This window comes from Musa acuminata, chromosome BXJ2-3 (genome assembly GCF_036884655.1).
Source record: "Musa acuminata AAA Group cultivar baxijiao chromosome BXJ2-3, Cavendish_Baxijiao_AAA, whole genome shotgun sequence".
Lineage (NCBI taxonomy): Eukaryota > Viridiplantae > Streptophyta > Magnoliopsida > Zingiberales > Musaceae > Musa > Musa acuminata.
The window spans coordinates 27959337-27973832 of NC_088340.1; the positions used below are offsets into that span (position 1 = coordinate 27959337).

Here is a 14496-nt window from a genome sequence, read left to right on the forward strand (position 1 = left end):
GTAACTCCGATATCCTTGGCACAATACTTGCTCTTCTTGGCCCGATGCCATGGCCCGAAGCCTTCTATCGATACGTCGACCGATCCACTGGCCCGACGTCCAATCTTCTAACATGTTCCTCCGGCACAACATGATTTTCCTGCTTTAATTGTCTTATCCTGATCAAAGCATCCTGCGTCACTCAAAACGCAGATTAAATCATAAACATATATCAAGTAGTTTCATCATCAAAATATGAGATTCAACACATGTCCTTAACCTCTGTCTAAGGAAAGCACTGTGCCTCCGCTCCATGTTCCAACTTCTATGTTGGCTCCCTTTATACGGCTTGGGTACTTCACCAAGTTACACCCAAGTTGCTCCACTCCTCATTTTTGCATTGAGTCGATGGTGGCCCTCGCGCCCACCATTCCATGGGTCAGCCCTCCCTTGAGTCTGATATCCATATTGACTCCAAGTGTGCCTTCATTTAAGTTGCTTTGGGTCGCTCCCCCACTTGATCTCGCAATGCATCCACCAATGCATTCTCTCAAGCGAGATCATGTGACGACTCCTCGCCGCTTGCTTAGTCCATTGAGCTTCGTGGAGTTGTTGTTTGTTGAGGTACTCCTCCTCAACATGTGAAGTCCATCCCACATGATTCTCCCTCTAGAGAGCCGGGACTTATCCCTCCTGGATAACTGTCCCATTGGAGCAACATCTCTCTTCGTTTCGAAGACCACCATCCCCTTGGACTACTCTGATCTGTTGAACAAAATGTGTATTGTTCTGCCTCCTGCAAACGCACTTGCTAGATTGCAACTCCATGTCAATACAGCCCCCGCTGCACCACTCAAGGCCTAGCAACATGCTGAACTCACTACACACTTCAGCCTCCTACGGACGTATCCTTCACATGCCGAAGAGAAAGTTTCAATGCTCCATGACGCCGAGTTTCGGTCACCTTGGGATGGCCACGAACATTCCATCGTCCGCATAGAAGCCCATGTATAAGTACCGAATTCTTTGAGTTAGCAATTCCCCTCACCTCTGTGAGCTTTGCATAACTCTTTCGATCGCTGAGCAACTTATTCCACCTTGCATGGTCTCATCCTTTACCAAGCGCCTCGCTTGCCTTGAGCACCATCAAGTATGGTTGTCAACGTTGAGCCGTAGCTCAAACTCAACAATCCCAACCTTTGTGCGCTTCGCATTCTTCTAAGCTTGCCTGTTCTCATGGTGCCTCTTGCACGAAGGGTTGGCCATTCCTCTGAATGCCAATGTCAGATGCCCGCTCCTCCGAGCGACTCCTTTTCCTTACATCTCCATGCCCGTTTTCCCCCAAACGGTCGCGCGTGTGCTGACTGCCGTCAACGCAGCCCCGCTAGGTCCCCCACGGTTGCATGCTAAGTGTTTCTATGAGTGCTTGTCCTGCTCTGATACCATCTGTCACGGACTTAGCTGGTTTTGCCTAAGTCGTGCGGCACATTTGCGTGTCCGTCCGCAAAGGTCAGCCTCCACGAAGTTTTCCATTGTCCCTTAGGACCAACAAAAGAGAGAACGGGTTAGAGAGAACGCCTCAATCGGGATCCACAAGCAAACATCTCCGAAAAATACTTCATAGACAATGCAAATTACAAACAGACTTTACAAGCTTTGAATAGTTGCACAACAAAGGGTAAAATGGTCCATTACAAATCGAAAATCTCTCGCACGTGTCCACATGACACAACCTTTATTTACAAGCCTAAAGAGGCCACCAACCCAACTAAAATGAGACTATTAAGCCTTCGGCCGCTCCTCTATATGTTGTACAAGGCATGAACATGCCAAAAGACACGGACATACATAAGTATTACATCAAACATCTTGTTTAGAAGTTTGTCCATGACAAAGTGGTGGTACTACCTAGTGCAGGCGATGGTACCACCTATACCCCAAAAACTCAAGGATTTAAATTTTGGCTCCAAGTTTTGAAACCATTTGGGGTCTATAAATACCCTATAAATTCCTGTTTAGAATACACACGAAAAGAGAGCAAAAACTCTGTGATTCTAAGGTTATAAAACTCTTTTAAGTATAGAGTCCCTCCTCCAAGAGCTTAGTGATAGTCCTAAGGGAGGTTTGTGAGGGAACACTTATAAAAGAGAGATGTAAATGTCCTCTTCTGAACTTGTGAAAAAAAGAAAGAATGTAAGGGTAATTGATCTTCGCTCATTGGAAAGAAGATCAATAGTGGAAGCCAGTAGTCTCGAGTGAAAAGGAATTGGGAGTAGATGTAGGTCACAACGACTGAATCACTATAAATCTGATTTGCATTTACTTTAAACTTTTCATCTTCATATTTCAAACTAATTTACTGACTTATGAATGCTTTCACTACGCTTATGAACACTTTCCGATATTAATTTTCATCGAATTTCAGATTTTCAAACCGATATGATTTTACAAAAGTACTAATTCATTCCCCCCTCTTTTAGTACCAACTTGATCCTAACATCCTTATCGTCATCGATCAAGGGCAATGCTACCTTCCTATTCCACCATATGTAGTCGATGTTATCGTGCCACCGCTATGTACATAGTGCCACTTATGACCGAATCCTATTGCTGCATGCAGCAACAATGCCACCCATGGCAGCTGCTGCCCACGGTGGCAACCATCGCATGCAGCAACATCGTTGCAACACTTCTGCTACCTAGGCTGCTGTACACGAACCGTTGCTGCATGCAACGATGCTGCCAACTGCACAATCGTTGAGCTAATAACCAATGAAGGCCAACGCTCTTAACAGTGCTCCAATTGATAGCATGCTATCGACAGTAGCCTGTCGAACAAATATATGTAAAATATTTTTGTCGTAGTTCCACTCGCGTTGTAAGTAGGCAAGGAGCATGGAGGAATAAATTTAAAGATTGAACAAGATGAATGAGATAAGAAAGCAGATCGAGAACATAAATGAATCATTCAAGCATCATATAATCAAAATTGAATCATACATTTTTACAAGCAAAGGTTGCTAACAAACAAATCAAAATATAAATTAAATCTGACATACTATTATGATTTAAGGTATTTAACTTTAAAATATAACTCTAATACCAATTATAAGCATAAATGTTGAATCTTGAATTTTGATGATAAAACCAATTGATAGTGCTTATGATTTGATCTACATTTTGAGTGATACAGGAAGCTTCGAACAAGGAGAGATAATTAAAGTAGGAAGAATCATGTTGGTCTGGAAAAAAATATATTAGAAGATTAGATGTCGAGCCGAAGGATCGATCGACGTATCGACAGAAGGCTTCGGGTCATGGATTTGGGCATTGGGCCAAGAAGAGAGAAAATTACACTAAGGAAATCGAAGTTGCGGAGGTCAACTGGCCGATTGAGCTATAGGCCGCAAGAGAGGACGATGCATCGAATAATCGGACGAAGAGTCGATAAACTAATGACAAACTGGACAACACTTGATTCAAGCTTTGTAATAATTGTCTAAATCGAAGTGGGTTTTAAGTATGTAGGATTAACTATGAGAGCAAGACATAAAGCAAAATGAAGTCCCGGAGTCAAGAACGAGATTTCGTTGAGAGTTCGAGAGTTCGTCAGAAGTTCTACCGGAATTGATCGAGAAGTCCAGAAGCTTGCCAAAGAAGCTTATTGGAACTCGCCAAGAAGATCATCATGAAGTCCAAGAGCTTGCTAGGAGTCCACTGGAACATTGCCGAGAGATCGTTAGAAGTTCGCCGAAAGATTGCCGGAAACTCGTTGGAAGAAACATAGACTTACGGACTTATTTAGCTTAGTAAATATCTAAAATTTCGTAGTTAACATATAATTGGGTTGAAATTGGGCCAACTTAATTAGGGATCAATTGGACCCAAGTTTGGGTTGTGTTGGGCCAAGTGCAAGGCCCAAATAGTGACCCAACAGATGACACCGTTGTGGCACAATCTCCGAGACCGTGTCATGCGGTGATACCACCCAGTGGCAATATCAGGCGGTGGTATCACTTAGACACAGTCTCTGAGACTCTATTAAGCGATGGTACTACCAGATTGGGTGGTGGTACCACCAAGCACAAGCGATGGTACTGCCAGACTAGGTAGCAGTACTGCCCAGCACAAGCGGTGGTACCGCTAGGACCCGGGAAACCCGGGATGAGACCTTTTTTTGCTCCAATTTGAAGCCAATTGAGGGCTATAAATACCCCTTACTTCTCAACCGGTAAGGTAAGAGAAATGAAAAGAACTAATATGAAACTATAGTGAAATAACTTGTAAAAGTTGAGAGTACACCTCTATAGTTTCTAAGTGTGAAAGTTTATAAAAGGAGAGTGAGCCACTTGTTAAAGTTCTATAAAGGGATGATTGATCTTTGCCCTTCAAGAAAGATCAATAGTGGAAGCCGATGACCTCAATGGAGGAGGTATCGAGGGTGGATGTAGGTCGGACGACCGAACCACTATAAAATTGGTGTGTTCTTCTCTGGTTTGTATTTCTATTATTATCACATACAAACTTCTAAATAGGATGTTTGATGTAATGCTTATGTATGTCCATGTCTTTTGGTATGTTCATGCTTTGCCTAGCATGTAGAGGGATAGTTGAAGGCTTAATAGTCCCATTTTAGTTGGGTTTGGTGGCTGCTTTAGGCTTGTAAATAAAGGTTGTGTCATGTGGACACTTGTGAGAGATTTTTGGTCTGTAATGGATCATTTTGATCCTTTGTTGTGCAACTGTTCAGTGCTTGTAAAGTCTGTTTATAATTTGCATTGTCTATGAAGTATTTTCGGAAATGTTTGCTTGTGGATCCCGAGTGAGGTATTTTTTTTAACCTGTTTTCTCTTTTGTGGGTCCTAAGGGACCATGGAAAGCTTCGGGGAGGTTGATCTTTGCAAACGGACACGCAAGGGTGCCACACTACTTAGGTGAAACCAGCTAAGTCCATGACACAATGGTAGTGTCAGGCAGTGGTATCGCTTAGACATAGTCTCCGAAACTCTGTTAGGCAGTGGTACCGCCAGATTGGGTAGTGGTATTGCCAAGCACAAGCGGTGATACCACCAGACTAGGTGGTGGTACCGCCCAGCACAAGCGATGGTACCATTAGGACCCGGAAAACCCGGGATGAGATCTTTTTTTGCTCCAATTTTGAAGTCAATTGAGACTATAAATACCCCTTACTTCTCAACTGGTAAGGTAAGAGAAGTGATAATAACTGATCTGAAATTATAGTGAAATAGCTTGCAAAAGTTGAGAGTTCACCTCCATAGTTTTTAAGTGTGAAAGTTTGTAAAAGGAGAGTGAGCCACTTGTTAAAGTTCTGTAAAGAGATGATTGATCTTTGCCCTTCAAGAAAGATCAACAATGGAAGCCGATGACCTCATTGGAGGAGGTATCGAGAGTGGATGTAGGTCGGACGACCGAACCACTATAAAATTGGCGTGTTCTTCTTTGGTTTGTATTTCTATTATTATCATTTACATATTGCAAACTGATCTATTTACTTATTCATTATGCTTCCATATGCTTTCAAGTTAAGTACTTTCCCAATATGATTTTTCATCATATGAAGAATTTTCAAAACCGTTGTTTTTATGTGCTATACTAATTCACCCCCCGGGCCCTCTTAGTGCTGATTCGTTCCTAACAATAAAAACTATAATCATATTTCTGTTATGCGAAAAAACTTTAATGCAAGAATCGAAATCAAATAATAATATATCAATATTAGGATTGCATACCTTTGATGTTATTAAAAAAAAAATTATTTGATCTAAAAGGAAAACTAGACTCATCTTCTCTTCTCTTCTCTTCATATCCATCATAGACCACTAGACCACTAAAAATAATAGAATATAAACTAAGTGAAGATGAGAGAAAATATATTATCTCTCAATATATAACTTAATGTCACATGACATATCATATTGAGTTGTAAGAGATTCTATCCATTTATAGGTGAGAGCAGGGAGTCTAAGATAAATAATTAAGAAAGATATTTTCATCAATTTTATCTTCTAAATATTTTCATCATAATTAAAACTTATTTTTATTTACTAAAAATTAGAATTAAAATTTAAATAGATTTATAATATATCTTATCAATCATATAATCTAATAAGTTTATCTTCAGACAAAATGTAGAGATGAAATTCATGTGATCGGGCATATAATGATAAGGTGAAAAACGCAAACATGAAAGACGGACAACGACGAAGGCATTTCGTCTGATGCTCGTGTCACTGCGTCCCCAATTATAGCAACCTCGCAGGTGCAGCAATTGTTGAGCTCATCTATGTGTCAAAGAATTTGAGTGCGATTGAAGTTGCGGCATTCCTTTTGATTGAAGCATTGCTCTGCATCAGTATCTCGAATACCCGTGCACCAACGTGACAGCACACGGTGGGCGTCAGATTTTGTTGCCATTAATTAAAATAGGCAACACCAAATATAAAATGCACATTGGGATTACATGTTCCACAGTCTGCTCTATTGTATATTACTATGTGATGTCCAAAAAATAGATCTGAGGCATCAGCATATTGGAAATCTTAGATTCTTGATATAATTGAGTTAGATCAGACTCCGATTATTTTGGGGCTTCTTTTCACTATTGTCCTTCCTCAATGCCCCCGTCACAATATCCATCCATGCGTGAACCAATCTGCAAAGCGGAAGGGTGCCTCTCTTCGTCTCTCTCTCTCTCTCTCTCGTGCGTTAACCAATCTGCAAAGCTGAGGGGCCTCTCTCTCTCTCTCTCTCTCTTTGTCCGTTTTCTACTCAAGATTTGAAGTCCACAGACGCCGCCGTCTTCTTCTTCTTCATCGTCTGCTTCCTGGGTTCGTCTGACGTCCACTTCCTCCTCGTGATCTAAATTATGCTCAATATTCTCCTCCACCCGCATTTATTGATCTCCCCCTTCTGCCAGCTCCCATTCGAGGCAGGCTTCTTCTTCTTCTTCCTCGCTTTTCTTATACCCATTCTTTCTCCCATCTGAAGACAGGATGCGAGGGCTCCGATTCCGGAGGTGGGGAGAATAAGGGCGAGAAACTTCAGGGCTGTCTGGGATTGCGGCTGCGGCTTCATGGCGCCGCGGATCCGGTGGAGGTTGGCGGCCACGGGGTTCCTCTCTTGCTCACCCTCTGCGGTCTCCTTTCTCCTCAGCTCCCTCCTCGCCTCCGGCATCGTCGCCGTTGCGTTCTTCCTGTTCGTTGTCTCCTCCTCCCGCCGCCCCCCCGTATTGGCTGTCGACGGGTGCGGGCCGGACAGCGAGGGTTCCTGGTCCATCGGCGTGTACTATGGAAGCAGCCCCTTCTCGCTTTCCCCCATCGAATTGGTGGGTTCCGCGGATTCCGTCTTGTTAATGTGTATCCATGTCTGATTTGTGAAGTTAGCTCCTTTTTTCATCCTAATCGATGATTTATAATCTTTTATTGTGTTCTTCGAGAAAGCAGCACGGTAACAACAAGTCCAACAATTCGGCGTGGCCGATTGCGAACCCTGTGCTAACATGTGCGTCGCCGTCGAATGCGGGGTATCCAACCAATTTCGTCGCTGATCCATTCCTCTATGTTCAGGTTGGCAACCCCTCTTCTCTCTCTTGCCATCGTCCTTATTCTTGTTTGGGAGAAAAAAGGTAGAGAGATTTGGATTGTGGACGTATTAGTTGTCAAGTTGAATCCTCTACTTCTGATCACAAGATCTGAACTGCTAAATTTCGATATTGTCTTTAGCATGAGATACGACATGAATATTTTGAAGTAGGAGGCAAGGATCCCATTGATGTATTTAAGTTGGCACAGAACAATGCCCCTTTCAATTTATAATTTTGTTGGATAATTATTTGCTTTGGTTATATTTAAGTTAGGATCCACAAGTGACCTCGATGGACCAACCTCAAAAGTGATGTTAAATGATTTATGTGTGGACCATTCTCAGATGTCTCATCCAATGTTCTAAGTGAAGGTTCTTTGGACTTTTAGTGCTGTAACTATTTGAATATCGCATTGCAACCATAATATTCACATTAATGTCTCGCATCTTGTTGGTTGCATTTTATCTGCTGAAAATAGTAACTTGCAGCATGCAATATGTAGCATGATATAAGGGCATCTTTTTCTTTACATGAATAATCATATCTAACTTCGTTATGTTAAATTCTTTTCCTTCTACCCCCACCTGTGATATAAAGCTCACAGATATGTTGATGTTAATGACACATTTAAAGACATAATTTATGGGCTACACTTAAAACATAACCTACTCTCTGAGTGATCCCTTGATCCGAGGGTTAGCACGGAGAAGCAACTCCAATAACAGATACTTGATCATGCATTATGTGAAAATGCTGATAACTGATTGACTTGTCCTGGCATCCACAATGGGTCAAGATTCTAACCTGACTTCAAGTGCTTCAATCTGATTTGAAATTGTTTTGAAAAAAATAATGCATTTCTGGGATTTCTTTGCTGAGAGAGAAATTCGAATCAGACTTGAATTTGGATTATATATTTTGGAACATAGAGAGGTATTTTAACAATTTGTGACATATCCAAGATGACTAAAACTGGGCTGCTGACCTGGTACATTGAGTAAATCTTTTCTAGCCCATGCTGCTGATAATTTGTGGATGGCTTATCGCAAGCTCATATGCAATTCTTTGATATATCTTTATTAATGAGCACCCCAGGTATAACTATGGAGATGGCTTATTCATATAGATGGTGACTTTGGTATTCTGTTTATGTTTGCTCGGATTGAAGGGCATGTCCTGTCCATTTCCTTGCTGCCCTATTGTTCTTATTATGTGTTCAGAGTAGAAAAAACTCTTACTCTTTTCAAAAGCAAAAACTCTTACTGTTATATCATGCTGTCAGCTGCATAAGCTCATGGAAGCTGTTGTGCCTCTTAATGTTGCTTTCATGTGAGACGAATTTAGACTTCTAAGGAGTTCATGATTTTTGTGTTTACGGTTTGTTGTTGAGTGTGTTACTTATTCCCTGGAGTGCTTTGATTTGCATTATGTTATGATTTCAAGCTCTGGTAAAATGGGTTATAAATGATCCTTTCTGGCCTGACTTTGTACATATATGCTTTTAGGTTGTCATGAATTTATTTCATGTTCTAACCATGATTTTTCAGTGTTGCATGAATACATTTATATTTGATGCTGTTCATTTTGTTCAGGATTCCATTTTGTACTTGTTCTTTGAGTCAAAAAGTACCACTATGATGAAAGGTAATATAGGTGTGGCAAGAAGCTTTGACCAAGGTGGCACATGGGAATTTCTGGGCATTGCTTTACGGGAGGACTGGCATTTGTCTTACCCATTTGTTTTCAGCTACCAGAACCAGGTATCCAAAACAAGTTGAGATTTGTAGCTTTCCACAGAATAAATAAGATTAATGCTCTCAGAATCAGGATCTAGTCTCAAAGGAATCATGGAATCTAAGATTTGTTTATATATATTTTTTATGCTTTAATATTTCTAACATTTGTGAATATACCGGAACAACATGAGTTAGTTCAAAATTGTATGAATGGATAATAGGAAAGAATTATGTCTAAAAATTGTAAATGTAACACGGTTATTGGTTCTATGAGAATAAACTCAGTGCAACTTTCCCAAATCTTCCATAACATGCTCACAATTCTTTATTTTAATTAAGCTCTTTTAAATGATTCAATACATCATCATTTTTGGTCAAAATTTGGGAACTGTTATCAAATCCAAATATAATAAAAAAAGTATCTAACTTTTACCTTTAAAAAGCAGTAAATTTTGATAATCTATTCTAAAAGGTTGCGTGACATCCTAATTTTCTTTTGGAAATCTGATAAACTTTTTCTTTTACGAACAACTCATTCTAAAACATGGAAAATATTTTTATGTATTATAGAACACAATTGGTTGGTATAAGAATAAGATTGTCAACTTGAATCTTGTCATGTTAGGTATCAACTCACACAGTATGAAATTATTTGTTACAATTATGGTCTTATTTATCCTGATGATAAAATTTGGATCTTCGAACCATCAGATCCTGACAACAATAATTAAGATATTAGTTGCACACAGGAATGTTCTATACTTATCCATATAACAATGCTAATGTATCTGACATTCAATCTGAAGTTCCTTTCAGATCTATATGATGCCTGAGGGGAACAGAAAAGGAGATCTTCGACTTTATCGAGCGGTAAACTTTCCACTTAAATGGACACTGGAGAAGGTCCTCATAAGGAAACCTCTAATAGATGCCTCATTAATCCAGTATGAAGGATACTATTGGCTCTTTGCTTCAGATTTTACTCGATTTGGCATTGAGAGGAATGCGGAGCTTGAGGTGTGGTACAGCACCTCACCACTTGGCCCCTGGAAGCAACATCCGAGGAATCCTATATACCGAGCCGACAAAAGTTTGGGAGCTCGAAATGGGGGAAGACCCTTTATATATGAAGGTTCTTTGTATCGCTTGGGTCAGGACTGTGGCCAGACATATGGCCGAAAAGTCCGAGTTTACAAAGTTGAAAAACTAAGCAAAGAGGAATTCAAGGAGGTCCCTGTCGAGCTGGGGATTGAAGAACCAAAGAAAGATCGAAATGCCTGGAATGGCATCAGATACCACCACTTAGATATGCAGCAGCTCCCATCAGGTAACTGGATTGCAGTTATGGATGGGGACCGAGTCCCTTCGGGTGATTCCACAATGCGGTTTCTTCTGGGCTGCACATTTACCCTGCTGCTCATTTTACTGATTATGTTCATAGGCTTCTTAGTTGGTGCAGTAAACTGTAATTTTCCTCCAAACTGTTGCATGACATCTAGTAGGAGAAATGAAACATCTTGGCTCAGGAATCATCCGTATATAAACTTGAGAGCCCGGAGATACATTTCCGGCATGAGCAGATATGGATCTTCCATCAGAGAAAGAATAAATCTTAAAACATGCTCTGGTAAGCTCATTCTGAGCTTCCTTGCTCTTGTGGGCATAGCTTTTGTGTGCATGTCTGTGCATTTTCTATTGGGAGGCAATGGTGCTGAAGAGGCCTACATCTTTGGAGGTCAATACTCTCAATTTACAATGGTTACAATGACTTATGAAGCCCGGCTTTGGAACTTGAAGCTTTATGTCAAACACTATTCCCGATGTGAATCTGTAAGAGAAATACTAGTTGTTTGGAATAAAGGAAACCCTCCAAAAGTGGATGAGTTTGATTCTGCTGTGCCTGTGAGGATACGGGTGGAAGAGCATAATTCTCTCAACAACAGGTTCAAGGTGGACCCTCTGATTAAGACCAGAGCAGTTCTTGAACTGGATGATGATATAATGATGACATGCAATGATGTAGAGAAAGGGTTTAGGGTCTGGAGGGAGAACCCCGAAAGACTTGTCGGCTTCTATCCACGACTGCTGGATGGCAGCCCTCTGCAATATAGAAATGAGAGATATGCTCGGGGGAAAAACGGTTACAATGTAATACTGACTGGTGCTGCTTTTATGGACAGTGAATATGCTTTCAACAAATATTGGAGCAAGCAAGCGAGAGAAGGAAGAACCTTTGTCGACCGGTCTTTCAATTGTGAAGACTTGCTGATGAACTTTTTATATGCAAACGCAAGTTTGGGGAGGACAGTGGAATATGTTCATCCTGCCTGGGCTATTGATACCTCTAAGCTGTCTACTGCTGCAATTAGTCGTAACACCCAGGTGCACTACAACATCAGAACAAGCTGCTTGTCCAAATTCTCAGCTTTGTATGGTCCTCTACCCTTGAAATGGGAGTTTGCTAGTAGGCCAGATGGTTGGGATAGATAGACAGTGGTGTTGAAGGGGAACAGAAGCATACATCCTTGAATCTGTAATGATGTTTTTGATAATAGCCCATGGCTAGAATTATGGGAAGTTTTTCTATCATGTTCTGGAAGCAAGATTTTGTTATTCAGACCAACCGTCGTGTACCATCGCTTGAGATGAGCAACTAATACCTGACCGAGGATGGCCTTGCCAGGACTAACTAAACCAAGCTAGGCCTGTGAAATAGCATTTTGCAAACAGATGTTAAGTTCTTCAGTGGAGTGATCTTGTTTTGGCTAGCAGTGTTTGTATTATGGATTAGTTGTAGAAAACTGTAATCCATTGAAGCATTTGCTTGCAATTTATCAGTGATTATCTCATTCCTTTCCTGTGATATTAGTTAGCTCTAAGATGCTTTTGCTTTGTTCCGATAGTTTGTTTCTTTGCTGTAATCCGTTGTGTTATTTGTTTTTGCTTCATTATTTTCATAATAGAAAAAAGATGGTATACTGTTTGCAGAGTATGCATTGGATTTCTCATCGTGTCTACTCCATGATCTGCATGCCTCCAAGTGAATCTTATCATCCATTGCTTGAACTATTCGTTGGGGTAAGTGGTAATCACAGTGATCATCCTAAATTTTGGTTCCTCCTGTGGCGGTCCATATTTCTCCTGTCAAAAGAAAGCAATCTACAGAGTAGCTGTGTTTTGTATCAATTGATCCGTGAGCTCCACAGCCAAGTAAGAACTCATATAAGCTCTTCAAAGAATAGCTCTTCTTTGCCGATCTAAGTAACGAAAGGTTCGGAAGGGAGCAAAAAGAACGCAGCTTCAATTCATGAAGAAAGCAACATCTGAGTCAAAAGCTGCAGCAACATGCATCATATCGGACACGAAGTCTGCACAAATGAGTGCAACCTATTAAGATGGTGGCACCAGAAGACCATCTGAGGCGCCGAATGCTGGTGTTCAATTAAGATAGTAAGGAGATTAAGGGGAGTGCGATCGCTACGAGATCTAAAGGAGGAGAAGAAAACAAAAATGCCTCGATGACCAGCTTAATTACAGCGTCTACATATGGATCATCACCGATGTCGAGAAACTATCTAGTGTATTCCGACGGCGACGACGACAACGCCACCAACGAGGAATAAAAAGAATCATAGAGCCGAATAACTGCAGTTCGTCAGGGTAAACAAAGAGGCAGCACCTTTCGGATCACGCTGCTGCACATGTTCCAGTGGATTCGAGTTATCTTTTCGATCCAGCTGTGTGCTGCAACATCAAAACAAGAGTTTCCTTGTCAGAATCCGTGTCAGCTTAGCAACAGAGGGGAAATTATTCTATGAGCTGTTCTTTTATTAGCCTATTAGGGTTCATATCTACGTGAAGAATGTCCCATTAAACAATCCAAGTTTGTAGAAACATGAATTTGCTGCTGTAGGATAAGAAAAACAAAATGGTAATGCCACACTGCTACTTTGATTGAATGTAATTAATTAATAATAATGATGATGATCATGTTAATAATTAATCGAGTCTGAGCCCAAAAAAAAATCAAACATTTGATTATAAAAAATTTGTATTGAAGCATTCAGTGATATATTTCTTATTCGAGTTCACGAATGAACATCATCATGTATCTCATTTAATATAATAATTTTTTTAAAAAATTTGTTTGGACGGTTGACCCGGTCTATGACAGTGACATATCGTAATTGATAGTGTTCCTAGATTTAGTGACATTGTTGTGCCGACGGTTGATCCGGTCCATGACAGTGACTCGCCCTCGGCTATACCATCAACACAATCTACCAATTCCACCCCCCCTAGACATCCAATGACAACACACTCCAAAAGTGGTATTTTCAAACCACGTCAAGTCCTTGACTTACATGCTATAACAAATTCCTCCACTGAGGCTAGTGAACCCACTACAATCACTCAAGCTCAAAAATCTTCTCACTGGCGTAAAGCCATGTGTGACGAATATGATGCTCTCCTCCATAACTCTACATGGACCTTAGTACCCTTTCATCACACACAAAATATCATCGGGTGTAAATAGGTCTTTAGAATTAAGCGGAACCCAGACGGATCCGTTGCCAGATACAAAGCACGTCTAGTTGCCAAAGGGTTTCATCAACGACCTGGTGTCGACTTCACAGAGACATTTAGTCCCGTTGTTAAACCCACAACAATCCGTCTTGTCCTGAGTTTGGCTATCTCAAAGGACTGGCACATACGACAATTGGATGTTAACAATGCCTTTTTACAGGGGTCACTTACTGAAGATGTCTTTATGCAACAACCTCTTGGTTTCGTTCATCCTCAATATCCGAGGCATGTCTGCAAACTTCAAAAAGCTATTTATGGACTTCGTCAAGCTCCAAGGGCTTGGTATAATGAGCTTGGCTCGTTTTTGACCTCAATTGGCTTCATCAATTCAAAGTCTGATACCTCGTTATTCATTTGCCAACACAATGGAAGCATAATATATCTTTTAGTATATGTGGATGATATTATTGTCACAAGAAATGATCCTTTGAAGACTCAGGCATTTCTAAAGCACTTGACCGATCGATTCTCCCTCAATGATCTAGGAACTTTAAGCTACTTTCTGGGAGTGGAAGCAACATTTACATCTTCAGGTTTCTTCCTATCACAAAGAAAGTATATTTAAGATTTATTATTAAAGGCAAACATGCA

The 14496-nt window shown here is 40.7% G+C and overlaps 1 protein-coding gene across 2 annotated transcripts; it reads left to right on the plus strand.

Annotated features, from left to right (window-relative positions):
* Nucleotides 1–6529: 6529 nt before the first annotated feature.
* Nucleotides 6530–12167, plus strand: LOC135607552 (glucosamine inositolphosphorylceramide transferase 1-like). 2 transcript variants are annotated; one of them, XM_065099493.1, is made up of 5 exons: nt 6530–6827; nt 6988–7324; nt 7443–7565; nt 9175–9342; nt 10135–12167. In XM_065099493.1, the coding sequence occupies exons 2-5, from the start codon at nt 7073–7075 to the stop codon at nt 11806–11808; spliced, it is 2217 nt and encodes a 738-aa protein (XP_064955565.1). In that variant the 5' UTR covers nt 6530–6827; nt 6988–7072; the 3' UTR covers nt 11809–12167. The 2 variants fall into 2 exon arrangements, with proteins under 2 accessions (XP_064955565.1, XP_064955563.1); XM_065099491.1 differs by having other exon boundaries at nt 6992–7324.
* The last annotated feature ends 2329 nt before the right edge of the window (nt 12168–14496 follow it).